At 40.2% G+C, this 27,809-nt stretch overlaps 1 protein-coding gene across 2 annotated transcripts in view; it reads right to left on the reverse strand.

Annotated features, from left to right (window-relative positions):
* The window catches only part of pdlim4 (PDZ and LIM domain 4), a 128,670-nt gene that overhangs the window by 30,755 nt on the left and 70,106 nt on the right, over positions 1–27,809 (reverse strand). For both annotated transcript variants that reach the window (XM_055226391.1, XM_033979017.2), the window contains one exon: positions 15,896–15,980. In XM_055226391.1, the coding sequence (XP_055082366.1) occupies positions 15,896–15,980 (85 nt within the window). The remainder of the gene's footprint in view (positions 1–15,895; positions 15,981–27,809) is intronic.

Raw genomic sequence — 27,809 nt, forward strand, 5'->3', positions numbered from 1 at the left:
GCGTCTGGCTCGCTTTGGGACGCCGTCTAGGTGTGACCGTCGGATTAATCGGCAAAAAAATCCCAAATCGCAAAAGTAACTCTATCTCGCGTAGTCAAAACATTATTACGAATTTAATGTCACGCCTTTGGTTCGAAAAGGTTACGTCGGAATAATAATAGTTTCTGTCTTTTGAGGATGATCTTTCATTCGAAATCTCTAAAGGATCCAACTTGGCTCTGACTTTGAAGGAAGGAAAAAAGTGAAAGACTGAGAAAGTATTGTCCGCTGCTGCTAAAAGAAGAGAGTGTGTATTGTCTGACCTGCTACGTTGTGTATGCTAACCATGCTAATAACCTAGCGAATGAGTGAGGTCATGGAATTTAAAAGATGAATAAATATAAGCAGTTCCTTTTGGCAATGGGACCTTAAAATGTCAAACTCCTAAAAGCAAACACAGGATGCGTTCACACAATTCGGATTTTTTTGTTTGTATCAGATTTTTTTTAAATGTAGTTTAAAAATGTGACTGCTACTTATCCAAAATGTGAACGAAATGCGGCCGCCAAGAAAACATAACACAACAGAACACAGCAGAAAATAACAAAACAACAGAAAACAGTAGAACAAAACAGAACATAACGAAACACAAGAAAACACAACCGGACACAACAGAATCCAACAGAACACAACAGAACAGAACAAAACAAGACAGAACACGACAGAACAAACCAGAACACAGTAGAACACAACAAAACACAGCAGAGCATAACAAAACACAAGAAAACACAAAAGGACACAACGGAATCCAACATAACCCAACCCAACACAACAGAACATAAGAGAACACAGCAGAACAAAACAAAACAACAGAACACAGCAGAACATAACAGAATGCAGCAGAACACAACAAAACACAGCAGAACATAAGAGAACACAATCAAACACACCTGGACAAAACAGAACACAATAAAACACAACAGATCAAAACAGAACACAACAGAACATGGCAGAACACAATAAAACAACAGAACACAACAGAATACAACAGAACACAACAAACACAGTAAAATAAAACAGAACATTAGAAAACACAACCGAACACAATGCAACAAAACAACAGAACACAGCAGAACACAACAAATCAACAGAACACAGCAGAACATGACAAAACACAAGAAAACACAAAAGGACACAACAGAATCCAACAGAACACAACAAAACACAACAGAACAAAACACAACACAGCAGAACGCAATCAAACACAACAGAACACAACAGAGTAGAATACAACAGAACACAAGAAAACACAACAGAACACAGCAAAACACAACCGAACGCGACATCACACTTCGTTGTGTTTGCAGGAGTACACATGGCCCCGAGTCGTCTCTGTTTTCATGTTATTTAAAAAACTGAAGCCAGTATTTACTTAATCGAGTGAAGCAAATCAAGAAGGAAGAGGACAAGGGTTTTGGTTTGGTGTCAGTCTGTGGGGACGTTTCTGCCATTTCCATTTTTGAGGAGCGTGTGGGGGAGGAGCCGAGAGCCGAGAGCCGTGGGGACGCTGACATGAGCCGATTCACTGCTTAAAAAACTTTCAGATGAGCAGAAGAACATTTGCCTACGTACATGATCATTTTTGCCCAACTCTCGCACCAAAACTCTAATCTCAAGGACGTGTAAGTGGCATAAACGGGACATGAGACGTTCAGACTCGTATCAGACACATATCAGGTTTATGACACAGACGAATGAGGCCTGGGTCAGATTTGAAACGATCTGTTCACACTGACATGAAAAAAAATCAAAAACAAAAACAAATCAGAGCCGGCCTGCAGTGAGAACATTAGCTTAGGAGATTCCCACAGTAAAATGTTATCGTTCATGCACATTTCATCGAGATTTTTTAACGTATCTTCTCGTTTTGAATAAACCACCTGTACGATTTTGATTCTAAATTCCATAAACATGACCCGACTGTCTCCAGGTACGAGGCGGAAAAGTTCAAATCAACTATAACGTCTAGTAATGTTGATTTATTATTGTAAAAACACTGGACATGGCGGCGCATCTGTTTACGTTACGACTTGGCGTTTTGTTTGGTTCTCGACACCACAGACTATCCGATAAGAAAACCGTACGAGACGCGCATAAGTTTACCGTTTGCGTTGCCGGTTTCGTCGCTTTAAAACAAAAAAAGACTCTCTCCGATCCGAGTCCTCGCTACCTAAACCCTGTGACAATTTGCCACCCAACCTATAATCTTCCTCAAATAGCACCTTGTTGGCGCGTTTCCACTAATCCGCAACCGCCAACGTGCCAACGCGACGGTTCATTTGGGTTGTCTCTTCTGGTAAGACGGGGAAAGATACGATATATGTATGAAAAGCTATAGTTCCAGTCCATGGTCTTGAATGAACCCAGTGACCACAGTTTGGTTAAAGAGTAGTAAAAAGGGGCTGAGGAGGAGGAGGAGGAGGAGGAAGAGGGGGACATAATTGAAGTCATGTGTTTTTAGATCCAGATTTGGGCCTGGTTTCTGGACACAGCTCCTGCTCCAGGGCTAAGCCTCCAGGGACTTCAAAATGAGGGTTTTCACAATCCGTGCTGCTCCAGTGATCAAGCGTAAACCGGGGCTGCATGGATGTGTGCGTTTGAAGGTAGAAAAACAAAGAAATGCATCGTGGGATTTAGGGCAAGGTCCCGTGGGACGAGTCTGATCCTGATTTGAACGACATATACAGCGTTATGACAGGTTTATACCAAGGTTTTATGACTATAACAAACATCTACTTAGCGCTAAACACGACTTAAATAAATACATTTTCTTTTAAGGACGATAGTGGCTCAGTTGGTAGAGCGTTTGCCCACTTGTACGAACTGGGATTAGAGAAATTTGAACTTCCAGCCAAGCTATTTTCAAATCTATTGTTATAATCGCAATGTTGTTTACTTTCACGAGATAACGCTAGCATGTATGTCTGGCTGCTGGACTTTGGCTGCCTTCTGGACTACACCTCTCGACAGTTTTGCCCCTGTCAGCGCTCACACACAGAGGCAGCGTTGACAAAAGCCCATTTCTCTGGAGTCTTCTGCGGATTAGGGCTGATTAGTGAGACACAAACACCAAAACAAACAGGCCACAGGTCACTGCTCTAAAAACGGAGCACGGATGAATGCCGAACGCTCCGTCAGTGCTTCGGTAGTTTAACGGGGCTTAGGGAAAGTGGGCGAGCTCAAACCCGTGTCAACACCGCAACGTTAGGCACAAGTTTTTAAGGTTTCGGCGATGAGTTCGTGTGCGTGGATGTGTTTGGGGTCTTGATAGTCAAACTCGGCTGTTCTAATTCATTGCACGATGGCTCACGACGTAACTCTAAAGAAGTGTGTAACAGCTAGATTTTCCTAGATTCAAGATTCAAAGCTTTATTGTCATGTTTACAGTAAGAAACACAATTCCCCATACAATGAAATTCTTACTTTGCTAACCACACTGGGTGCCAAAGTATAGTCCTATTGCTTACATCGCACTTTGCCATAAAATATCCAAAAGGTAGATTCACAAATATTGAACATATCAGTGATTAGACACAAGAACTCACTGTATCACAACAACAGTCTGCACGATATTTATTTTATCTGCCCTCGTAGGATGTTTTAAATAGCATTTAGCTCCAGTCAAAAGAAGCTTGTCGATGCTAGCAGTTATAGCGGCGAATTTGGAGCCAATCTGGAGGCAACGCAGCTTCTGCTTAGCCTCCTAAGACCCGAGCTCTTGCAGGACTTTATTTGCAAAAACTATTAAGTGGTTGAACACATATATTGTAAAAAGCAAAATGACGATAACAATAAAAAAAATAATAATAAAATAAATAAAAATACAAAAATATAAAATAAAATAAAAATAAATAAATAAAATAAGATAAATAAATTAAAATACAATACAAAAAATAATAATAATAAAACTAATAAAAACACAAAAATATAAAATCAAATAAAATTAATTAATTAAAATAAAAAATAAAAAAAACAATTTTAAAAATCCAATCAAATAAATAATAATAATTTTAAAAAATCTAATCAAAAAAAATTAAATACAAAATAAAAATAAATATTCTAAACTCCTAGAAATATTCAAAATTGAACATGTTCTTGTTGTTGTTTTTCTAAAAATTTGCACTGTGGCCTAAACAACCCAAAATGTGTTGTCCACAGATGAGGACGCCAGGTCTCAGGAGGTTAGCAACGCTGTCAATCAAACCTGTTGCTAACGCTAACAGGAGCAACCTCGGACATTTTAAGACCAAAATGACGAGCCTGTTACAGTTACAGAGAGACAGGAGCCACTTTTCCCCGAGTCGATGGAGCCGAAAGTGCGCCCGTGATCACTTCCGATCTAGAGCGTGGCGGCTAGCAGGTTAGCTATGTCCATTTATATGTACAGTCTTCGCTTACCACAAAAAGCAGCGTTTTAGCAATATTCATTTTAGCTGCATCCCGTCTGTCTTAAACATGCCGGGCCTATGGAATGTCGTGATGTCGTCTGAAACCTCGCGGTTCATCGTCTTCGTTTAACTTTTACGATTGACAAAAAAACGCTACATCGTATTGTCGCTTGTAAAACTGAAGGGAGATATCAGTCCATACATTTTTGAAAACTAATCCACCTCTGCCTCCTTTTGTTAAGCGTTTTGAGCGAATTAAATGTTGGAAGTTATGCAAGGACTCGCTCTGTCAACTCCAATCCAGGTCAGTTTGGAGAAAAGGCTCCGCAGCTGCCAGCACTGGCCCTTCACGGCTCGACATATTTCAGCTTCCGCATTGGGAGATTTTTTCCGCAAGTGTTACACCGCAGCAGATATGACTTTAATAATAGGGGAGCAGAATGAATGGCATTTAGAGACGTGAGCCAAAATCTGACCAACTCGAAGCTGCCACCGCGTCGGGAAAGTATTTTTTAAAAGAAAAACCTAAGAGCGGCTGCCAGGAAGCGTGGTATTGTCTTACATAATGGTTACAATGCTGTTTCTAGTGTCACGGCTGACATGTTAAAAGCAAAAACACAAATTTCTAAATGGAAAAATACTGTAGTTTATTATTTTTTTGCAAGGGCCAAATCAAATTAAAGGTCCTGTATCCAATTTATTCCCATGTATTTGAGCTAAACTATATTATAGTTTATTATTTTGAAATTTTGTGTTGTGATTATCGTGACCAAAGTAACTGCAATTAACGAAAACTAAAACGACTGAAGTTGCTGACAGTTTTCAAATATTATGGATATGGATGAGTATAATTTTAGCATTATGAATAAGAGCCATATTTAAACAACTTTTATATAATTGTACTTTGTTATCAGTGAAAACAACTACGATCTAGCGAAGAACATTATGAATAAACAGGGACGTCGATGGAAATTTGGGGGCTCGGGTCAAGAAGCATCACAATTATGGGTCCCCTAAAACCCTGGGCCCGGGACAACAGATCCATTTGACGCCTCTGTGGATAAGTAGCTTTTTCCGGCACATTCTGGTGACGTAATGGCGGTTATCTTTGTTGGCGATTACCACGATATATCTAGTGTACAGTACAGATATCTTATATAAGCAGCTCTATGTCTGCTGTGTACTGTCTGCATCTAATTAGAAAGTGTTTTATCGTCCTTGGGAATTGCACGTTAGCATATTAGCATGTCAGTTCTGTTTTTTTCTCATTTACTTCAACTTATACGTTTTAATTTACTCTAAAACAATCACCGCATCGTCATAAAAAAACATCTGGCAGCCACAGCTTTTAATATTGTGCCTTGAAATTGCCAATATTTAGCTGTATTTGTGCACAGCGTTGGCGGCTTATTATTGTACCAACTATGACTATTTTATTAAATATTTATTCCATAGGTCTACAGTGACGCCATTACAGCTTTCCATTTCCTTCAGTCCTTCAAATTTCTAAATTAGAATCCCCCCCGAAAAAGAACCACCAATCCAAAGTGCATTCAATCTTAACTTATTTTTTTAGTGAATCATTAAAATGCAGTCAGGATGCATCACGGACATTGGCGTCGCACTGGAGGGGGGTAAAGGGTACCGTTTACCCAGGGCCCAGTGCAGGGAGGGCCCTTCATAAAGTCTCTAATGGGCATAGTAAAATCCTGAAGTAAAATCTGTCAACGGGATTAAAAGTTGTAGAAGTGAAGTCAACGTTTCGCTGCTCATCCAAACCGCTTCTTCAGTTTTGGTCAGATTACTGCTGGACGACGCCTTATATCTGTCTGACGGGAGGAGCGAACTAAGGTATTTTCTGGACCATAAGTCTCACTTTTTTTTCATAGTTTGGTTGGGGGTGCGACTTATACTCAGACGCAATTTATATGTGAAATATATATTGTTTTTTCTTCATTATTATGCATTTTTTGGCTGGTGCGACTTATACTCCGGGGCGACTTATACACCGGAAAATACGGAAAATATATATACAAAAAATAAGGCAGTGTCCATCAGTCTTACCAGAACTGTCAAAGCTGCTTGGATGAGCAACCAAACGTCTTCACTCCTACAACTTTTTGTCCAGTGACGGATTTAACTTTTGACTTTTACAATGGATCAAACCTGGACGACTGAGGGAATCACGCAGACATCTCTAAAAATGGGTATTTTTCTTGAGACGGCACCACCAATATGATTTACACCCACGGCCCAGAGTTTCGTTTCAACCCTCCTGATGATAGGGTTACTGAAAGAGTGATTACACCTCATCAAAGCTCCATTAGAAACAAAGGCTGGTCCAGTAGAGATATGTCGAGTGAAGCGAGCGCTGTGCTTCTCCGCTGTGAGTCGATAGCATTTGGCTCCATGAAGCGTCTCTCCCACTGACTTGTGCTTAAAGACGGTAACATGAAACTAGGTCAATATTTTCGCCCAGCTTAAACTGTCATCGTTGAACCCTTTGTTGATCTCTATTATAACTTTGATGCGATGGCAAATACAGCAGGAAACTTTTTTTATTCTAAGCCAAGATGACTAGACTGAGCGAGTATCTAGTTGTTCAAATGTTTGTCTAGCAGCTTTAAAGGCTCTGTACTCAATTTTTTCCCATGTGTTTGAGCAAAATGTGTCTTTCCCTGGTAAAGTTATATCGTATAACCAGCTCTTGAGGTCAAATTAAGTCAGGAAGAATCAAGAAGTGCTCGTTAGCATGCTATTTGTCGCTAGCTTTACCGTGAAAACCCTCCGAAAACAGTGAAAAGCGCTTATAAACTCATCACGGTGGATAATTTGGAGGTTCCTAATGCTTAAAAGTGAGTGAGGAATAACTTAGGAGTGCTGCAAGCTAAAATGAACTCGCTTTTGACGTTTTTAAGGTGAACGGAGCGCCCCCTAGCCGCCACCAGAACAGTTACGCCTCGCAAAGAACTTGTTATAATACAGACTTCATAACAGCCGCTCAGATTTGTCACATTTCGAAGTTGTACGTGAGTGTGAGACTTTGGAAACAGCGCATAGGTTCCGCTGGTCACATCCTGCGCAGGGATTCATTCTTTCCCATAAGTCACTCTGGGTTTCCAACGACAACAGCAAACGTCTGATTAAAACGGAAATTGAACGCAAGTCTTTGGACAGAGGAATATGATTTTCAGATTTATGGGGTTTTCTATGTGACCCAGTTTAAACATATAGGTAAAACTACTGGGAAGATCTGCCTTAGAGATTCACTTTTAGTATCTAGCACTGTTTTTATTGAGTCCGACTGAGGGTCAAAGGTCACAGTTTGACTCCAACTCCACTTTGGACCTGATTTTCTTCTATGTGTTTGAGCAAAATGTGTCTTACCCAAGTACAGATATATCACATAAGCCGCTCTTGAGGTCAGAATAAGTCTGCTGCGTCCTGTGTGCATCTTCCTGTCCAGGAAATCAGGAAGTGCCTGTTAGCATGCTAGTTGTCATTAGCTTTAACGTGGCGACAAAAACCCACTGTAGTTTCTGAAAGTTGTGGAAAAACTCATCAAATGTGAATAACTTGGAAACGCTTCAGACGAAGTCAAAATAAGTCTGCTGCGTCCTGTCTACATCTAATTAGTGTTTTACTGTACAATAATCAGGAAGTGTGTGTTAGTATGCTAGCTGCCGTTAGCTTTACCATGAAAGAAGTGTGAAAAGAGTTTGTAAACTTATCGTGGTGAATAATTAGGATGTTAGTAATGCTTAAAGGAGAGTGAGGAATAACTTAGGAGCGCTGCAAACTAAAATGAACTAGTTTTTCATGTTTTTAAAGTGCACTGCGGAACTTTTCTGGTGTCATTTCTAGTTGTCATCAGCTTTATGACCGCAGAACTCCACTCTGGTCATCAAATGTGAATAACTAGGAAATCCTTGAGACGAGATCAAAATAAGTCTGCTGCGTCTTGTGCGCATCTTCCTGTCCAAAAATCAGGAAGTGCCTGTTAGCATGCTAGTTGTCGTGAGCTTTATGACGGCGGAACTCCACTGTGGTCTCTGAAGATTGTGGGAAAACTCATCAAATGTGAATAACTTGGAAACTCTTGAGACAAAGTCAGTATAAGTCTGTTGCGCGCTGTCCAAACTATAAAACACGTTCTTGTCTGAGAGTCAGGAAGTCAGGAGGTACAGCGCTGTTTTTTTAATACTTTTGAACAACTATTATCTTGCAGTTAGGTTTTCGATTATAATTCTGTCCTTTTTTACGTCGCTAGGTCGCATTTCTAATCCATTTTTGCTACTAAGATACAGAATACGGCCCACAGTACAAAAGCGCAAACGCATTTTTATGAATTTCCCATAAACAACTTTAATGTGTTTGCACTATTTCTCCGTAGCCTGTTTTTTTTTGTTCCTGGATATGTTTTCATGTTTTCATTAAGCTGGATCTTTTTATGGCATCTTTGTTCTCAACAGGACACAAAGGCAGGAGGCTCGTGCTTTAAAAGGCCTCTGGGAGCGGATGTTTCCTGTCTCCTCATCTCTCTCCTCTGAGGAACCACCTGAGCGTGACTCCAGAACTGCTCCGACGTTCACAGTCATTAAACCAGACTGTGGGAGTTCACTTGGGGCTTAAAACGCAGGAGGAAGTTGGGCTGGAGGACATGATATAACAGATTTAAGTTGGGACTAAGGATGGGACAATATTAATAATAATAATAATAATTTCCATGTCATTACGTCCGGCTCAGAAACATGCACGTGCGCTTCAATGGGTCCATTCAATCCGACAAAGTTAATGAAAGACAGAATTTCTTTTTTATAAATCCATCCATTTTTTTCCTCTTATCCCGGGGCCATCAGTCTAAGCAAGGACTCCCAGACTTCCCTCACCCCAGACACGTCCTCCAGCTCCTCCGGTGGGACCCCAAGGCGTTCCCAGGCCAATCGAGAGAGATAGTCCGTCTGGCGTGTCCTGAGTCTCCTCCGGGACTTCATCCGGCTCTACTCCGAGCTCCTCCCACGTGACCGAGCTCCTCAGAATTTTTTTTATATTTCCCCAAACCAATGAAGCCCATTTTATTTAAGTTGTAATTGATGACCTTTTATAATTGTAATTGATAAGCGGGTTGTTCTGACTGCCCGATCCACTCGCTCCTTTGTGAACCCAAACTGCATAGTCCCAAAATGATCCTTGGCCTTTCCTCAGTCGGTCTTTTCTTTTCAAACCATCAGACAGAGAATCAACTCCAGACAAACTGAAATCATCTTTAGGTTTAAATTATTTTACTAGACACGTGAAAAAGTACATTTTAGCTCATCAGATGTGTCCACTTCAGTCTGGTTCATTTGTACCGTTCTGTTTCACTGTAAAAACCTGAACATAATGGTCTTATATATTAATTTGGACTGTGGGAAACATACTGTATTGGACATGGAGACTTTTTATTGTATTTAATTGCTGATGTTAATGATGAACTGATAGATTTATAATGTAATCATAATGAAATGTGTATTTTAATACACCTGTCCAGAGACTGCAGATGGAAAGCAGCAGTAGCTAAATCTGGTACAAATCATCCTTTCTTTTGTAAGATTAATGAGTTTGTACATGGTCGCTGACAAATAATGAAAGAAAAAAGAAAGAAAGAAAAGGGATTTGTGTCTTTTGGCCAAGTTTGAAGTGTTTTTGATGAAAACTGTTGGAGATGTCAAAAGTTTATGATGAGTGATTTCATCGATCACGAGTTTGATCCAACATGGCCGACTTTCTGCAGGGTTAAGGGCGGGGTTTAGTATAATCTTTTACAAGGCCTGATGTGACCTGTTTTTGATGCTAAGTTTTTATTTGTCTACAATGAGGCTGGGCTCCCACTGGTGCAAAGTGAATCAATTTTTGAGGTGCCGCTACTGAGCCGTCTTTCATGATAATCGCCAACACAGATGATCGTTTTTACATCACCAGAATGTGCAGAAGAAACAGACTTATCCATAATGTTCTCTTCTGGATCATTGTTGTTTTCACTGATAACAAAGTACATTACAGGTGTTTAAATATCGAACCGGTTCATAATATTAAAATGTTACTCAAATCCAGAGTCAGAAACTTAAACCATTATCGTGACATTATCGTTAAACGCACTTATTTTGGCCATGACGCAAAACTTCATTATCGTCCCATGTCTAGTTGGGACATTTTGTAATAGAATATAATGACACATAAAAGCTTTTAACGTAATAATATATCTGAAACTTTTTACTCGGCAACGATCGATTCACAGTAAACGTAAAGTAAAATTCTCTTTGCGTTCACCTCAGCAAAAGCGTGACCTACATAAAACCCAATGGATCATTTTACTACAACTGGAGCTTCCTGCTGCTCAAATGCACGAAGTAAAAGCAAAAAAATAAAAAATTCCTGCTGCTCCAACCTGCTGTGGATGTTTATCATATTGTATATTCACGGAAGATACACAATATGTTTATTTTATGCTCAGCTTTGTCTTTATGTATCGTACATGATGAATATGTAAAATGCACTTTCTGCTGATGTCATTTGATGGAGGGAAATTTTTTTTATATTTTTATTTTGTTTATGATATTTTGTATTATTATTATTATTATTTATTTATTTTTTTTACTTTTTCTTTTTTTTTAATCTATATTGTGTATTTTTTATTTATTTATTTATTTTTTTTTCTTTGTATATGCCCATCAGAAGGGAATCTCAAGGAAAACAGGTGGGATGTGTGGGATTTAGAGGAAAAAAAAAATTAAATCAAACTGTAACTTATATAACTACATAACTGCAGATGATTTTTTTTAAAATGGATCACAAAAAATTAATTGACAACTGAAATAATACATTAAAATATTTTTGAAACGTGCGGCTTTATTTCCTGTCTTCTTGTTTCTTCCGTAAAAAAAAAAATAAAAAAATCCTTAGCACCAATATGTATAAAGGCCCGTACATGTATTTGACTAAAATTGCCTTTCCCCAGTCCAGATTTATCATATAAGCAGCTCTTGAGGTCAAAATAAGTCTTCTGTGTGTTGTCTGATAATCAGGAAGTGCAGGTTAGCATGCTAGTTGCCATCAGCTTTATCACGTAGTCTCTGAAATTTGCGGAAAAACTCATCGAATGTGAAAACTTAGAACGCTCGGAATGCATAAGCGAGGGATAACTTTGGCGCGTTAACAATGAACTTTCTGTTTTCGAGTTTTTTAAAGATACGGGGGCTTTAACGTAATCGTACGGCGTCCCAAGTATGTGACTGGCGAACGCAGAACGTTACATGAGGAATAGGAGCGGCGCGTAAGGCCTCGTCTGCTCATGTTTCAGACTAAATCTCGTCTGTCATCTGCGTCTGAGTCGGCGTCTGAGTCGAACGCACGGAGCGGAGGGTTTTTCATCTGCACTTTGGCATTCCCCCGTTTAATCAGAAGAAACGAAACCCGAGCCGAGATCAAAACCGCAGACAACAACTGGACGACACCTGGACACCGTGAATGTAGATACAAATAGAAAAGCAGTAACCAGGATGGGAACGTGCTCGTGCTACCTGTGTAAATGGATCGGATAAGATTGGCCAAAATACTTTAAAAACACATACTTCTGCGTGACTCTATGGAATCACAAAGGTTTCCCGTAAACGTAGATGTGTTTTGTGTCATATAGTGGAACATATTTAATCCAAAAACAATGAAATTTCCATGTTTGAGTCAGGTTTGTGGAGCTGCAAGCCCACTCGCAGTAAAGAAACATGTTTTTTAAAGTTTCTTGGAGCAAATAGCAGAAGTGTCAAACTCAAATTCACAATGGACCAAAATTAAAAACAGACAAATTCGCAGGCCAAACACAATATTTATCGAAAATTTGATTGAATCTGACACGTGATGTTTAAACTGTTCATATGGAAACAAACTTTAGTTTTGCTTAAACACAAAATCTGGAATGACTCGAGCTTGATATTACAAACACATGAGAAATTAAATCTGAAATAAAAGGCACATCTGTAGTATTCAATTATTATTTCAATAAAATAAATGATGTCTCTGTCTCTGTAGTAGTTACTGCTGAGGTGACCAGTAGCTCGGTCGCTAATGAGTGTCAACAGAAAAGGACGGTCTCAACTGCACGCCAATGTATTAGCAAAGCATTCTGGTATTTGTAGTATTAGTGGTGCATACGCAATACACCAGCGGGCCAGCTCTAATACACATTTAAAATGATCTCACGTGCCGAATATAATTACACCGCGGACCAGATTTGGCCCCGGGGCCTGAGTTTGACATATGTGCCATAATGAATACACCACCAGTCAAAAGTTTGGACACACCATCTCATTCATTCGTTTGTTTTTGTTCTTTATATTTACTACTTTCTACATTTTAGATACAAGTTATAAGTTAAATAATCCAAATAAATATTTGACAAAACAAATATTTAGGTGAATTATTTAACTCTGAGGATTTGAATATTGAGAGATATGAGAGATTTTTGTTTTGCTACATAATTGCCTATATCTTATTCTTCTGCAAGTAAAATGTAGAAAAGTAGTCAAAATAAAAAATAAATAAATAAATAAAATAAAAAATGTTTAAAATAATAACAATAATAAAAATAAAATAAAATAAAAATAAAATAAAATAAAATAAAATAAAATAATAATAATAATAATAATAATAATAATAATAATAATAATAATAATAATAATAAGAGTCTATTTTTTAGCTAGCAAAAAAAAACAAAAAAAAAAACATTTGGTGATTATACACACGAACTGAGTAACCACTTAGTCTGGCTTAGACTTAAAATACCTGATTTATGACTCAGAATGTACCGAGTGGACATTTCGCAGAGTGAGGTAAGGCGCTCCTTTATTTGTCATTAGAAGCTGAAGAATCGGATGGAGCCACTGAAACTATACTATGATTTTTGTCGTGATCTTGGCGCGGGGGAACTCACAAGAGGAACATTAAAATTCATTTTTCATAGGCAAGATGTCCCATGAAAACCGTCCCACTCTCTCCTCTCATAAATGATGCAGTGTCGTCTTTGAACACAGCGCTGCTCTGTCCTGATGTGTGGACAGAACCATTTCACATGAGCGTCACCCTTTGGCTCCCACCCTCAGAGAGCCGTCACAGCGCAATGCGAGCCAAACGGTTCTCTTCAACGCCATGAATATCACTATTGTCCAACCGCTTTGTTCCCATGGCTCAATATTTCCAAGAGCTCCTATTTTTGCTTTAGTTAAGATTTAGTACAACTATTTTAAAGCCCTGTACAAATGATTATCCCTATAAAACTTTCTATGCTCGGTCAATAGCATAGACTGTTTATATAAATGGACGTAGCTAACATGCTAGCTGTTGCGTCCCAAACAGGAAGTGATTATGGAAGCGCTTCTGGCTCCAATTCACTTTACATTGAAAAATTGTCGCCATCTCTGTACCTGCTGCAGTGAGCCTCGTCATTTTGGTCTTAAATGTTCGTTTTAACCCGCTCTACACGATCCTGATGTTTTTATTTCACTATCCAGACGATGACAGACAAATCAGGCGCCTTCTTTCCTTGAGGTCGCTCTCTTGTTAGCGTTAGCGACAGGTTTGATTGACAGCAAGGCCGGTTTAGCCTTTAAGCCGACTGAGCAGCTGCTTAGGGCCTCGAGGACAGCAGGGGGCCCCCAAGAGCTCATACATTTATGTGGAAAATAACATAATATATCAAGTTTTATTGGACACAGGGCTTGTGTGTTTACAGTCTAAATATTCCTCTAAAACTATTACATTTGTTTTATTTCTTTAGTAGTAAAATATCTGCTGCTGTGTTTGTTTTTGAGTCGTGCAGAGGTGAGGGCAGCTCTGTGTTTACACCGGAGCAACGACCCGACATAATGTGAATGTAAGAAACACACAACTGGACACACAACTGAACACACAACTGGAACACACGAAAATCCAACAGAAATGAAGAAAAAATGTCTAGAATTTTAAAAATCTTGACCCTCCTTATACGGTATGTCTGTGTTCTGTTCTTATGTTTGTGTCGTTCTTATATGTTTGTGTTTTGTTCTTATGTGTTTGTGTTTTGTTCTTATGTGTTTGTGTTGTTCTTATATGTTTGTGTCGTTCTTATATGTTTGTGTTGTTCTTATATGTTTGTGTTGTTGTTGTGTGTTTGTGTTGTTCTTATATGTTTGTGTTGTTCTTATATGTTTGTGTTGTTCTTATTTGTTTGTGTCGTTCTTATATGTTTGTGTTGTTCTTATATGTTTGTGTTGTTCTTATACGTTTGTGTTGTTCTTATATATTTGTGTTGTTCTTATATGTTTGTGTTGTTGTTGTGTTGTTGTAGTTGTGTTATTCTGGATGTTGTCAGTCTGATGTTGTTCAAACACAAAAACAACTGGTCAAAGTGACGAGAGCAGAGTCAGAATGTGTCAAATGTGAATCACCAACAGCTGAACCAGGAGGGGCCCCAGAGACACATTCAGCTTAGGGCCCCTGAGAGGAGGGGGCCCCAGAGACACATTCAGCTTAGGGGCCCCCTGAAAGCTGGGACCGGCCCTGATCGACAGCGTTGCTAAGCGTCTGCTCTCGGCTAAACCAGCGATTCCTTGGACATCCTCGCTCCAGATTGGCTCTTCGGTTGCTATGATACTCACAGTCCGAGCTCCCGATATATTGAACTCGACTCTAAATTCGCCGCTACAACTTTTAGGCTCGATGAGCTTCATTTGACCGGAGCTGAACGCTGTGGGTGACGTCACACTCCTTTGGTCAGTCCACTTCTTTAAACAGTCTACCGTCCAGACGCAGGAAGTCAACATCATGAGTCCATCTGCTCCACACGCCTGAATATTAGTTTGGCAGCTCGTGCAAGTCGGGAACAATCAGACACTATTCAGAGCCTCGCAGTGAAGACAAGGGGGCATTATTGAACGGGTAATTTAAGGATACACTCTTTTTATTGTTGCCATGGTTTCTGTTTGTGATGTAAACAGACGCACACGCCCAAAAAATCAGAAAGAAAATCGGGTGCAGGCCTCAGATGTGGGTTATCTTATGTGGTACTTAAATCACATGTAATGAAATAGGACAGTTCTGCCTGCGACCGTTTGAGCTGGGGTCAGTCTGAGGGTCACGATCGCCCCCTGTTGGTCCCTCGTTTATCGCGGGGGTCACGTTCTACAAATGATTCTGTATGTTTCACGGCTGTAAAACCCCTCACCACACACTTTATACACTTTTCTCACACAGGCGTTAACATTTTCTCACATTTCTCTCTCGTTTAAACTCTCTCAAAGTTCAAACCTTCGTAGGCGCCTTTGACGGTGCAGAACGGCATCGTTTCGTCGACATCGTGGAGAAAACAAATTGCAAACGTACAGCATTTCAGAGTCACACTGCGATCCAACGTTTACGTAAATTTGACGACTGTAATGAGATCGCAAAAATGTTTTTACCTGTGAGTCGGGCTCTGCGTAGGGGCTGATCTTTCCGTCGTCGCTCGCCGTTGGAGACCACACTCTGTCTCCTCCCGACCCCGACCTGAAACGAAACAAGTCCGTCACGATCGCAAATCAGTACGTTAACTCAATTCATACAAAAATCAACTGCGTCAGTAACAGTAAAGACGTAAAAAAAATGCATTTACTTTGGTCGACAGCATTTTTTTTTCCATCAAATATTAAAGCTTAGCCCTTGTTATCTCGGTTTACGTCATCAGAGGTATAATACTCCCTACAACTGAAGCATAGCCAGACTGGACTGTGACCAAACTGGATGGACAGAAGTATCACAACAACAACAACAACAACAACAACAACAACAAAAACAACAACTGAGAATACAATATAGCTCTAAATGTAAGATATTTGAATGGAACTTTCGGCTTTTTTATGGGATCCGAATCTTTTGGAACAGTTCATTTTAAAGAGCCGTTCAAAAGACTGGCTCGTTTACTATTTGTTTATATGACAGAAGGTAATATTAGAACTCATTTTATCCATCAAAAGACATGACCAAGACTCAGATGTGTTAAAAATGGTTCAAACTGAGAGTGGGAGTGAGTTTACCCTTTGGAATTATGAACATCTAAATCTGTTTTCATCTCAAACTGATGCCAAATATACATTTTTCGTGCTCAAATCTGTCGCTTGTGTCGCCTGCTCTGCTTCTGTGCTGGTTCTTGCGTTGTTTCAGTGTTACATCAGTGTAAAAATGCATACAAATTAGAAAGAAAACGAGATCCAGATCCAACTGTTCACCTTAAAGAACTGCTCAAAAAGACCCGATTCATTCATCAATGTCACGTCGCTAAATGTAACGTAATGTAAGAAGGAGTTAAGTTCAAGTTTTGCTGCGTGTAAATTCAATCAGGACAAGCTCTCGTCGCTAAAACTCTGCAGCAGTGAGCAGATGGTGAAGTTTGCGTTTCATTTGACAGATAAAACAGCAGTCGTCATCACGTTATTTCTCTCTAACTCTTGCACATGCCTGGATTACCCTGATAAATCCTCCCATCTAAGTCTGTCTCTGTTTTCTTAGATTAGCGCTTCGTCCTTTCTCAAAATGAATTACGTAAATGCCAAGACGATAAAATACTATCACTTTTACTAATATGTTGAGTTGGGCCAGGCCTATCTGCTCTTACAAACCTTAATCCCACGTGAGAACAGGATTGCTTCAGTTAAGTTTCAGTGCATTTTTCGGGCTTTAAAATGCTGTGATGTTGTGGGTCTTGGAGTTTGTGTTTTTGCACAATCCTGCCTCAGCCTGGGATTTGCAGCTGCTTTTTTATCAACATCATTATTGTGAGAAAATGTATCTTCAAAGGTCCCTCGAAAGAATCGGATTTGCATAGTTTAAGGTTTGGAGCGCTGATAACCTGTCGCTCATAAACTGGTCTTAGGCTCTATACCACATATGGCAAACCCGGGCCCAGGGGCAAAATCTGGCCTGCGGTGTAATTATATTTGGCCCGTGAGATCATATCAAATGCGCTTTAGAGCTGGCCCGCTGGTTTAACCTCCTGGGAGCTGGAAGTCCAGATATGTGGACAGCACATTTTGGATTGTCTCGGCCACAATGCAAATTTTTAGAAGAACAGCAACAATGCAAAAATGTTCAATTTAGAATATTTTTAAGAGTTTAGAATGTTCATCCATCCATCCATCCATCCATTTTCTTCCGCTTATCCGGGGCCGGGTCGCGGGGGCAGCAGTCTAAGCAGGGACTCCCAGACTTCCCTCACCCCGGACACGTCCTCCAGCTCCTCCGGTGGGACCCCAAGGCGTTCCCAGGCCAGCCGAGAGACATAGTCCCTCCAGCGTGTCCTGGGTCTTCCCCGGGGCCTCCTCCCGGTGGGACATGCCCAGAACACCTCCCTAGGGAGGCGTCCAGGAGGCATCCTGAGCAGATGCCCGAGCCACCTCAGCTGGTTCCTCTCAACGTGTAGGAGCAGCGGCTCTACTCCGAGCTCCTCCCGTGTGACTGAGCTCCTCACCCTATCCCTAAGAATGTTCAGAATATTTTTATTTATTTATTTTATTTATTTATTTATTTTATTTATTTATTTATTTTTTGTAAAAGCACATGTCTTCCTGCTCCTGTCAGCAGCTCTTCAAATGAGCCACATTGTTCCACGAGCCACAATTGATGTTTCTCATTTTGTTTTTACTCAGGACAAATGTTGGCGTTTCAGGGTCTTAATAAATAGTTTTTGCAAATTATTCAAATGTTTTATCAAAATGTTTAAAACGTAGAACCAATGTCCTCATATGTGGACATCATTTTTCTCACATAAAGTAAAAAGATAATTATTTGTTTTTACAGGTCCCAATCAGCCCAAATAACAAAGAGAAATTAACAGAGCCATGAAAGAGCTCGGGTCCTAAGAGGATGTAGCACATGCATCACTAAGACTACAAATCCCAGAATGCTTTGCTAGTACGCAGCAGTTGAGACCAGCATGTTCTGTTCTGTTGACACTCATAAGCAACTGAGCTACTGGTCACCTCGGCCAAATTAATGACTACAGAGAGATGAATACTACTGATGTGTCTTTTATTTCAAGTTTAATTTCTCATATTTTTGTAATATCAGGGTTGAGTTGTTCCAGATTTTGTGTTTAAACAAAACTAAAGTTTGTTTCCATATGAAAAGATTAAAAAAAAACTTTTCAGGCACAATTAATTTTTCAGTAAATATTGAGTTTGGCTCTTGAATTTGTCTCAGTTTTGAATTTTGGCCCATTGTGAATTTGAGTTGGACGCCCCTGCTCTATACTTTCAATATGAGTCACAAACTATTTTTACTCTTTGGTTTCTGTGGTCAGGGCATCTGGTTCGATCAAACAGCCCCTGCAAACAATTGTTGACCCTTTTAACAGAAGAAGAAATAAGAATTCAATAGGCAAAAAACACTGCACTGAGCCACTTGTACGTCTAAGAAAAATCCTCAAAACACATGAAAACTAGACACTTCTCCACAGATCTGACTTGTAACTTGGTCTGGTAGCGCCACCTGCTTGTCTCAACGTTGATAAATATGTTTAATACCATACTGTGGAACATTTCAGACAGCGCAATAACATCTCCACAAGGTTAAGTAGGAGCAGCAACCTCCACCAAAAGTAACGTAGAGATTTGTGCAATAAGAAAATGCTCAAGATCTAGATCATGGGTCAAAGGTGAAAGGTCAACCATCACTCATTAGCATTGAAAAAAAACACACCAAAAAATACCTCGCTTTGTAGGTTTCATTCCAATCTACAGTGTCCAGAAGTTGTTTTCACCTTTCTCCATTACACTGTGCGTTTCTCGCCTCTCGGGGGCCCACGGGGGGCGAGTCTCCATGGTTTGGGGCCGCTACATTCGAAGGCATCCAGTCCCCGCCAAACAAAGTCCACGGCACGACGCCAAGTGGAGCAGACAATGTGAGCGCACTCCCATTGACCCGCGCTGCATCCATTCATCCACACCTCCGGCTCAAAACCATTTACTGCGACATAATGCCCCGAGCCGGAGCGCTGAGGTCATGTGTGAGGCAGGTGCTCCGTGAAAGTGGAGCAAGTTTGGACGTCATTTATTCTACTCAGCTCCATTTTAAGTTTTAAGATTTTTTTTCAGGAGTTTTTAGATCAGTTTTAAGTGTTAGACTTGCCCTGGTGCCAAAGCCAAATCTTTGACAAAGTGATGCTTGGAGTGTAAAGACTAAACCAGACTAACTAACTAACTAAACCTAGACTAAACCGGGACTAAACCAGGACTGAACCGGGATTAAACCAGGAATGAACTGGGACTGAACCAGAACTAAACCTGGACTAAACCTGGACTAAACTGGGACTAAACTTGGACAAAAGCCAGACTAAACATGGACTAAACATGGACTCAACCAGGACTAAACCAGGACTAAACCAGGACTGAACCAGGACTGAACCAGGACTGAACCAGGGCTAAACCAGGACTGAACCAGGACTAAACCAGGACTAAACCAGGACTAAACCAGAACTAAACCTGGACTAAACCTGGACTAAACTGGGACTAAACTAAGACTAAACATGGAGTAAACATGGGCTCAACCAGGACTAAACAAGGCCTAAATCAGTGCTAAACAAGGGCTAAACTGGGACTAAACTGGGACTAAACAAGGCCTAAACCAGGGCTAAAACCAGGACTAAACCTGGACTAAACCAGGACTAAACCAGGACTAAACCAGGACTTTTCACAGTCTTTTTGTCAGAGCTTAAATCACTTCAGATATAAACTTTGTAGATGTTGTTATCGAGGCTTTTTATGAGGCGCCGAGTGTCTGTGAGCATCGGTTTGTGCGTGGGCCGGACAGCACCAACCATCCCCCCTTAACCCCTTCTCCTCCTCCTTCTCCTCACTCCACTGTCCCGGAACACAAGGCCTTCGTGTTGTTTCCGCGTCCATGGCAACACAACGTTCATACAAATGCATTATTGACAGCGGTGAAAGATCGGGGCTAATTTCAGACGACATTTGCGACGAGAGGGACGGACGCAGGGGGAGGGTTGAGGACAGAATGTTGTAAATGGAAACTTTGAGCGTTTACAGTAGTTTAAACGGGATATTTGGTCACCTCCATTTTGGGATTATTACGGCATGAATGTCCTTTAACAGTGTGGTGCATCATATCAGTAATAATAACGCAGTTTACCAAAAGAAATGCTAAATAAAGTGTTTTTTTATGCAGTTTTTTAAAGGGTTAATGTAGTTTCCTCATGACAAACAGACCTGGAGTTGCGTTTTGTTTCATTCACACACGTTTAACGCACAAACCCGGCAGATTTAGCTTCACTAAAAGTATGACATGACTAAAAATGAGTGATGATGTTTTTTTCCAGCAGCAGCCTGACACAGTTAACCACAGAAAAACCATTCAGTCATGCAATGTAATAAAAGTCAGTGCCATCGAATGACTAAATCTGTACAAACGAGCGTTAAGACAGCTGCAGTACATCCACAACGCTGCTGCTCGGGTCCTATTCTTTGAGCCACAGGAGCCAGCGCAGAGACCTGGATCATACACTGTTTACGTAAATGGACATAGCTAACCCGCTAGCCGCCGCGTTTCAAAAGGGAAGTGATTACGCGCGCGCTTCCGGCTCCATCGACTGCCGCTGTCAGACTCGTCGTTAAGGTCTTCAAACGTTCATATTAACCCGCTCTACGTGATTTTGGTATTTTTTTTATTTCACTTTTGTGTTCGTAAATCAAAGAGACGAGCCTTCTTTCCCCGAGGTCACTCCTGCTAGCGTTAGCAACAGGTCCGGCCCTAGCTTTCAGGGGGGTCCTAAGCGGAATGTGTCTCTGGGGCCCTCGGCGGTGGATGTACCTGAGCTCAGCTGTTGATGACTTGAATTTGACGACATCACGAATCTGCTCTCATCACTTTGTCCAATTGTGTTTCTATTTACATGAGCGAAAGACTGAAATGTTTTAATCTAACTTGTAAAAACAGCCATTCAAACGCACCTCAGCACACGTCAGGGGTGTAAAAACAGAAGATATATATAAAAAAACAACAAATGCAATCTTTATCGAGGGATATTTAGGCTGCCTGAGCACTGCTTTTAGTCTATTTTTACATATTATGTTATTTTCAATACAAATATATCAGCTCTTGGGGGCCCCCTGGTGGCATTGGGGCCCTAAGCAGTTGCTCAATCTGACTATAGGCTGGACCGGCCCTGTCGACAGCATTACTTAGCGCTCGCTCCTTACTACACAAGAGGTGCGGGCAAGACTATCTTCAACAACCTCGCTCTGGATTGGCTCTTTGGTTGCTATGACACAGACTACAGTCAAACAACCTGGACCCCCACAAACTTACCCAAGTCCCATCGTTTAAGTTAACTCCACGACCTTTTGCTAACCTCGGAGGTACTACACATGAAACCGCCTTAAACCTCCAGGCGGTAAGGAGACCAAATGAGTCCAAAAATGAGTCCAAAACACGCCCTGTACCGTCCCCGCTGGCGTGTCCATCACCTCCTCATCCCTCATCTCAGCGCTGGCCTTCATGTGGTGGGCGTGGAGCTACATAAGGGGAACCGCAAACGCCCCCCTCCCGGCATCGATCCTGTCAGCAGCGGGGTAGTTTTACAGCGGGACCCCCTGCGGTCTCTCACAGTCACACACAGAACTGAACTTTAAAAGGCGTTTGTCGCTTTTGGCTCCGGGAGGAAAAGCGTTTAACCTCTGCTAACGTTACACAAAAACACTGAGGCTTCTCCGGTGACAGTTTGAGGTCTGGTTGTCTTGGAAACACGCCATCGTTGTAGGAGTATATGTTGTTGTAGTAGAAGTAAATCGTTGTGGTGGTAGTATACGTCAGTGTAGTAGCAGGAAGTTGTTTATAAGTCAGTGTAATAGTTGGTGTGGTTGTGATTTTTTTTTGCTTTTGACGGAAAGCGAACGATGACAGAAAGACATTTTGACTTGTACAAGATGGAACGACCCCGAACAAAGAAAAGCCCCAAACTTCTATAACTTAATACAAAAGTAGTAGTAGTAGTAGTAGTAGTAGTAGTAGTAGGAGTAAGAGTATGGGTAGTAGTAGTAGTAGTGGTGGTTGTCTAATATGTCGTTGTAGTGGTTTTGCTATTGTTCTTGTGAATTTTCTAGATAAATTTAAGTCAATATAAGTAGTGGTACAAGTCAGTGTAGTAGTAGTAGTAGTAGTAATAGTAGTAGTAGTAGTAGCAGTAGTACTAGTAGTAGTAGTCGTCATCTAATATGTCATTTAAGTGGTATGGTTGTGCCATTTGCTTTTTCAATTTTGTGAATTTTCTTGTTAAATATAAGTAGTGGTATAAGTCAATATAATATTAGTAGTAATAGTAGTAGTAGTGGTAGTAGTAGTAGTAGTCTAATATGTGGTGGTATGGTTGCGCTATTTGCTTTTTCAGTAACTCTTTTAAGTTTTGTAGTTAAATATAAGTCAATTAAGTAGTATGAGTCAATGTAAAAGTAGTAGTAGTAGTAGTAGTAGTAGTAGTAGTAGTAGTAGTAGTAGAAGTAGTTGTAGTAGTCTAATATGTTGTAGTGGTATGGTTCTGCTATTATTTGGTTTGCTTTTTCAGTAAATCATGCAAATTTTCTAGTTAAATATAAGTCAATATAAGTAGTGGTATTAGTCAATGTAGTAGTAATAGTAGTAGTAGTAGTAGTAGTAGTAGTCATAGTTGTCTAATATGTTGTAATGGTATGATTGCGCTAATGTTTGCTTTTTCAGTAAATCCTGCGAATTATCTCGTTAAATATAAGTCAATATAAGTAGTGGTATTAGTCAATGTAGTAGTAGTAGTAGTAGTAGTAGTAGTAGTAGTAATTTTCTAGTCACTTATCCTTCCCATGAGCGTTCACAACCAGGTATCCTCATTGTGCCAGTCTCAGATAAATGTATCGATCAAAATCAGAAAGGAAACCTGTCATTTTTTTGTCAGGGCCGAGCAAAAATAAAAGTACTTTTTTTTCTAAATGTCCCGAGTTGGCGTTCGTCTCAGGTCACCAGCTGTCCACATACGCACCTTCTCCTGATAATGCAGTATTTCCAGCCAGTATAAACTCGTTCCTGTCTGAAAAGCCGATTTGGTGAGTGAGGAAATGAGCGCTGGCAGCCGCGGGTCAGCCACAGGAAAGTCTCCAGTCAACCTGAGACTGTCTGACCCATTTGTGGAGTCACGTCTTTGACTCTTTTTATGACAAAGTGGCCTATTTTTGGAAAGTATGCAGTATTAATCACAAAACATACTTCGACTGTGGAAAAATGATGACCAGACTAAGTTGAGATTGCGGTAATGTTTGGTATTCTGCTCTGTTCCAGTTGGCAAATTCCCTGTACCCCATTTTTTCCCCATGTATTTGAGCAAAATTTGCCTTGGCTCAGATGTATTTAAGCAGCTTTTGAGGTCAAAATAAATCCATTATGTATCTTGTTTGATAATCAGGAAGTGCGTGTTAGCATACTAGTTGTCGTTAGCGTGTACTGTCAAGGCAAAAGCGCTTGTAAACTCATCTCAGTGAATAATTACGTGGTAGAATTCAAAAGGTAAGACAGGAGTAACTTTGGACCCCTGAAAACTGTTTGAAATCAGTAAAAATCAGGTATGGCGCCTTAAATTAGCTACTGATCTCAGCTAATCAAGGTTTTTTTTTTTCGTTTGTTTGAATCTCTGCGCAGAGTAGATTAAACTGGATGCCCTTCCTGTCACAACCTGTACTTTAGACTAACTGGAGTAAGAACTTTGGCCTTGTCTGTGTGATCCCTCAGTCGTTCAGGTGTGATCCAACCGAACTGAAGAAGTGGCTTTTTGTCCAGTTGACGGATTTTAATTTTTCTTTCACCACTTTGGCATTGTGGTGAAGTGTCTTGCCCAAAGGCGTGACAATAGTAAAGGTTTGAACCGCTAACCCTCTGTTCATAAGCACCGCGGGGACTGAGTGGGTCACACTCTCGCCTCACAACAAGAAGGTTCCAGGTTTCTCGATGCCGATGGTTTTCTGTGTAGAGTTTGCCTCCGCCACGAGCAAAATCCTTCAAGGTAGTTCTGACCCAAGTGAACCCAACTGAACTAACTGAATCTAATTTAACTCAGCTGAACCCAACTGAACCCTACCAACCCCAAATGAGCCCAACTGAACCCAACTGAACCAACTGAACCCCAACTGAACCTAATTTAACCCAGCTGAACCCAACTGAACCCAACTGAGGCCAACTGAACCAACTGAACCTAATTTAACCCAGCTGAACCCAACTGAACCCTACCAACCCCAAATGAGCCCAACTGAACCCAACTGAGCACAACTGAACCCCAACTGAACCTAATTTAACCCAGCTGAACCCAACCGACCCCAAATGAACCCAACTGAACCAACTTAACCCAACTGAACCTAATTTAACCCAGCTGAACCCAACTGACCCCAAATGAACTCAACTGAACCAACTTAACCCAACTTAACCCAGCTGAACCAACTTAACCCAACTGAACCCAACACTGAAGAACATGACAGACGGGTCAAATAACATTTTACTCTCCACACACATAAAAAATGAGTTCACATTATGAGACTCATTTGGGAGTTTTCAGTTTTCAGATTATAGTACGTGATGATGTCATACTTCATATGACGGATGGGGACAAGAGTCACTTTTTCCCATTAATTACGTTGTAAGTTTGCAATGAAATATCCAAAAAATAAATACACTAATGTTGAATTAATGATAAAATGGTAAATGGTCATCTTTTTATACAGCACTTTTCCACCTTCAAGGCGTTTTACATCGAGAAATCACAGACGCGAAAACGAGATTTGAACCGCCAAACTTCGCATCAGTGGCCAAACGCTCTACCAACAGAGCCACAAGACCCAAAATCTCGCCATTTTACAACAAAACAACAGAAGTCCGCACTTTAACGCCTCCATCTGTCTTCGATATCGACTTCTGTGACGTCACGTGAAACCCAACAGTTCCTTCAAACGTTCAGGTCGGGTTGACGAATCGTTCCGAACCGTCTCGATGTTGACACTGGAAGCACGACGCGACTGAAACGCACTCCCTAGCGCAACTTTCCATCCACTCTGGTTTCCAAGCGTCTCTTTTCCGTCACGACTATAGACCAGCAAAGTATAGCCGTTTCACCGAGGATTACACAAACACTTGGAGTAATGCTTAGCTCAGTGTCACGGCTCATTTTTCACCGCGTTTGACCAGAAACCACCAAAGACCTGGAAAACCGTCCCAACATCTGTCCGACGCTGGGATCTTAACCGTAACCACACCAGTTTTTGGGATTTTTTGCTTTGGCACGGGGCCGGCTGTAGATGTGAGGAATTACATGGAGCGGAGTCGTACAGGAGAAGAACAACGGGGGAAAAAAGAGGTAGAGGGAAAGGAGGATGAGGAACTGTAAGAACATGCAACGATCAGGTGAGGTAACTGCGAAACTACAGCTACGGTCGATGCATTTGAGGCGTTTAAGTTTGTGGGATTTTGTAGATGTTTGACTTGTTTTGGAACATCTTTGAATGAAAAATGGTTTGGAACGTTTGGCACCTGATGTTTTAAAATTTGGTTTGACTTCGTAATGACGTCTACACCTTAAAGAGGAAGTGTTACACAAAATTTACTTTTTTGGAAACTTTTCTCCCAAGTAAAATACCCCCTCTGTAATACTCCATAAAAGTAAAATACCTCCTCTTTAATATCTCATAAAAGTAAAATACCTCCTCTTTAATACCCCACAGAAGTAAAATACCTCCATTTAATACCCCGTAGAAGTAAATACCTCCTCTTTAATACCCCATAGAAGTAAATACCTCCTCTTTAATACCCCATAGAAGTAAAATACCTCCTCTTTAATACCCCATAGAAGTAAATACCTCCTCTTTAATACCCCGTAGAAGTAAACTACCTCCTCTTTAATACCCCATAAGACTAAAATACCTCCTCTTTAATACCCCGTAGAAGTAAAATACCTCCTCTTTAATACCCCGTAGAAGTAAATACCTCCTCTTTAATACCCGTAGAAGTAAAATACCTCCTCTTTAATACCCCGTAGAAGTAAATACCTCCTCTTTAATACCCCATAGAAGTAAAATACCTCCTCTTTAATACCCCATAAAAGTAAAATACCTCCTCTTTAATGCCCCCTAGAAGTAAATACCTCCTCTTTAATACCCCATAAAAGTAAAATACCTCCTCTTTAATAAAGCATGAACAAAGCTGTAATTGATAAGGAACAAAACGTTTATTAAGAATGATTCAGGCTTAGTGACTCATTTAAAGGGTTAGGGCAGTAGTGGATGAAGTACTCACTTTTGTTACTCAAGTAAAAGTACTGATACAGAGGTAAAGAGTTACTCAAGTAAAAGTAAAATTATCCCATGAAAAAATCTACATAAGTAAAAGTACTTAAGCATTCGTTTAAAAATGTCTTTAAGAGTAAAAAGTAAAAGTATTTCACACAAGTGTTTGTTAAAGTGGAAAATGCAGTGATATTGATTTAAAATTGATGCATATTTTGGTGAACTCGAAAACTTTAGTCAGGTCAAAGTCAGTCAGTCAAAAATAACCCCTCAAATCATATGAAAAGTACTTTTTACTTTTCAGTCCTGTTCAAAAATGGAGTGGAGCAGAAAGTACAGATACTGCTCTCAAATGTAGTGAAGTAAAAGTAAAAAGTATCCACTGTAAAATGTACTTGTGTAAAGTACAGATATCTAAAAATTTTACTTAAGTACAGTACTTTACTACTTTTATTTCGTTACCTTCCACCACTGGGTTTAAGTCGTTACTAAGCCTGAATCAATGTTTGTTAGCATTGTTAGCATTATTAACAGTGTTAGCATTATTAGCATTATTAGTGTTAATAGCATTGTTAGCATTGTTAGCAGTTAGTAGTATTATCATTGTTAACATTATTATCCTTGTTAGTATTGTTAGCATTTTTACCCTTGTTAGCATTGTTATCATTAATATCATTGTTAGCATTATTAGCATTGTTAGCATTGTTAGTATTATTACCATTCTTAACATTGTTATCATTGTTGGCACTGTTAGCACTGTTAGCACTGTTAGCATCTGTTCATGATGATTTGAGTCTTTGTTCATGCTTTATCTGCCCGTGAGGTTTTGCTTGTACATAAACTTTACAAAATTATATGAAACAAGCGAAATAACTTTGGCCTACAAACTGAAAACATTCCAGTCAAAACAATACGGAAAGTAGGGAAAAAAAATCCGGCATTCAAAGCGTAGTCGTTTCTGTCAGAGTGGGGAAAACTCCAAACGCAAAGTCAAGTCAGGTGAGTCTCCTGAGTTCACTTGTCGAGCTCTGTGCCGTTT

Source organism: Periophthalmus magnuspinnatus, chromosome 14 (genome assembly GCF_009829125.3).
Source record: "Periophthalmus magnuspinnatus isolate fPerMag1 chromosome 14, fPerMag1.2.pri, whole genome shotgun sequence".
NCBI lineage: Eukaryota > Metazoa > Chordata > Actinopteri > Gobiiformes > Gobiidae > Periophthalmus > Periophthalmus magnuspinnatus.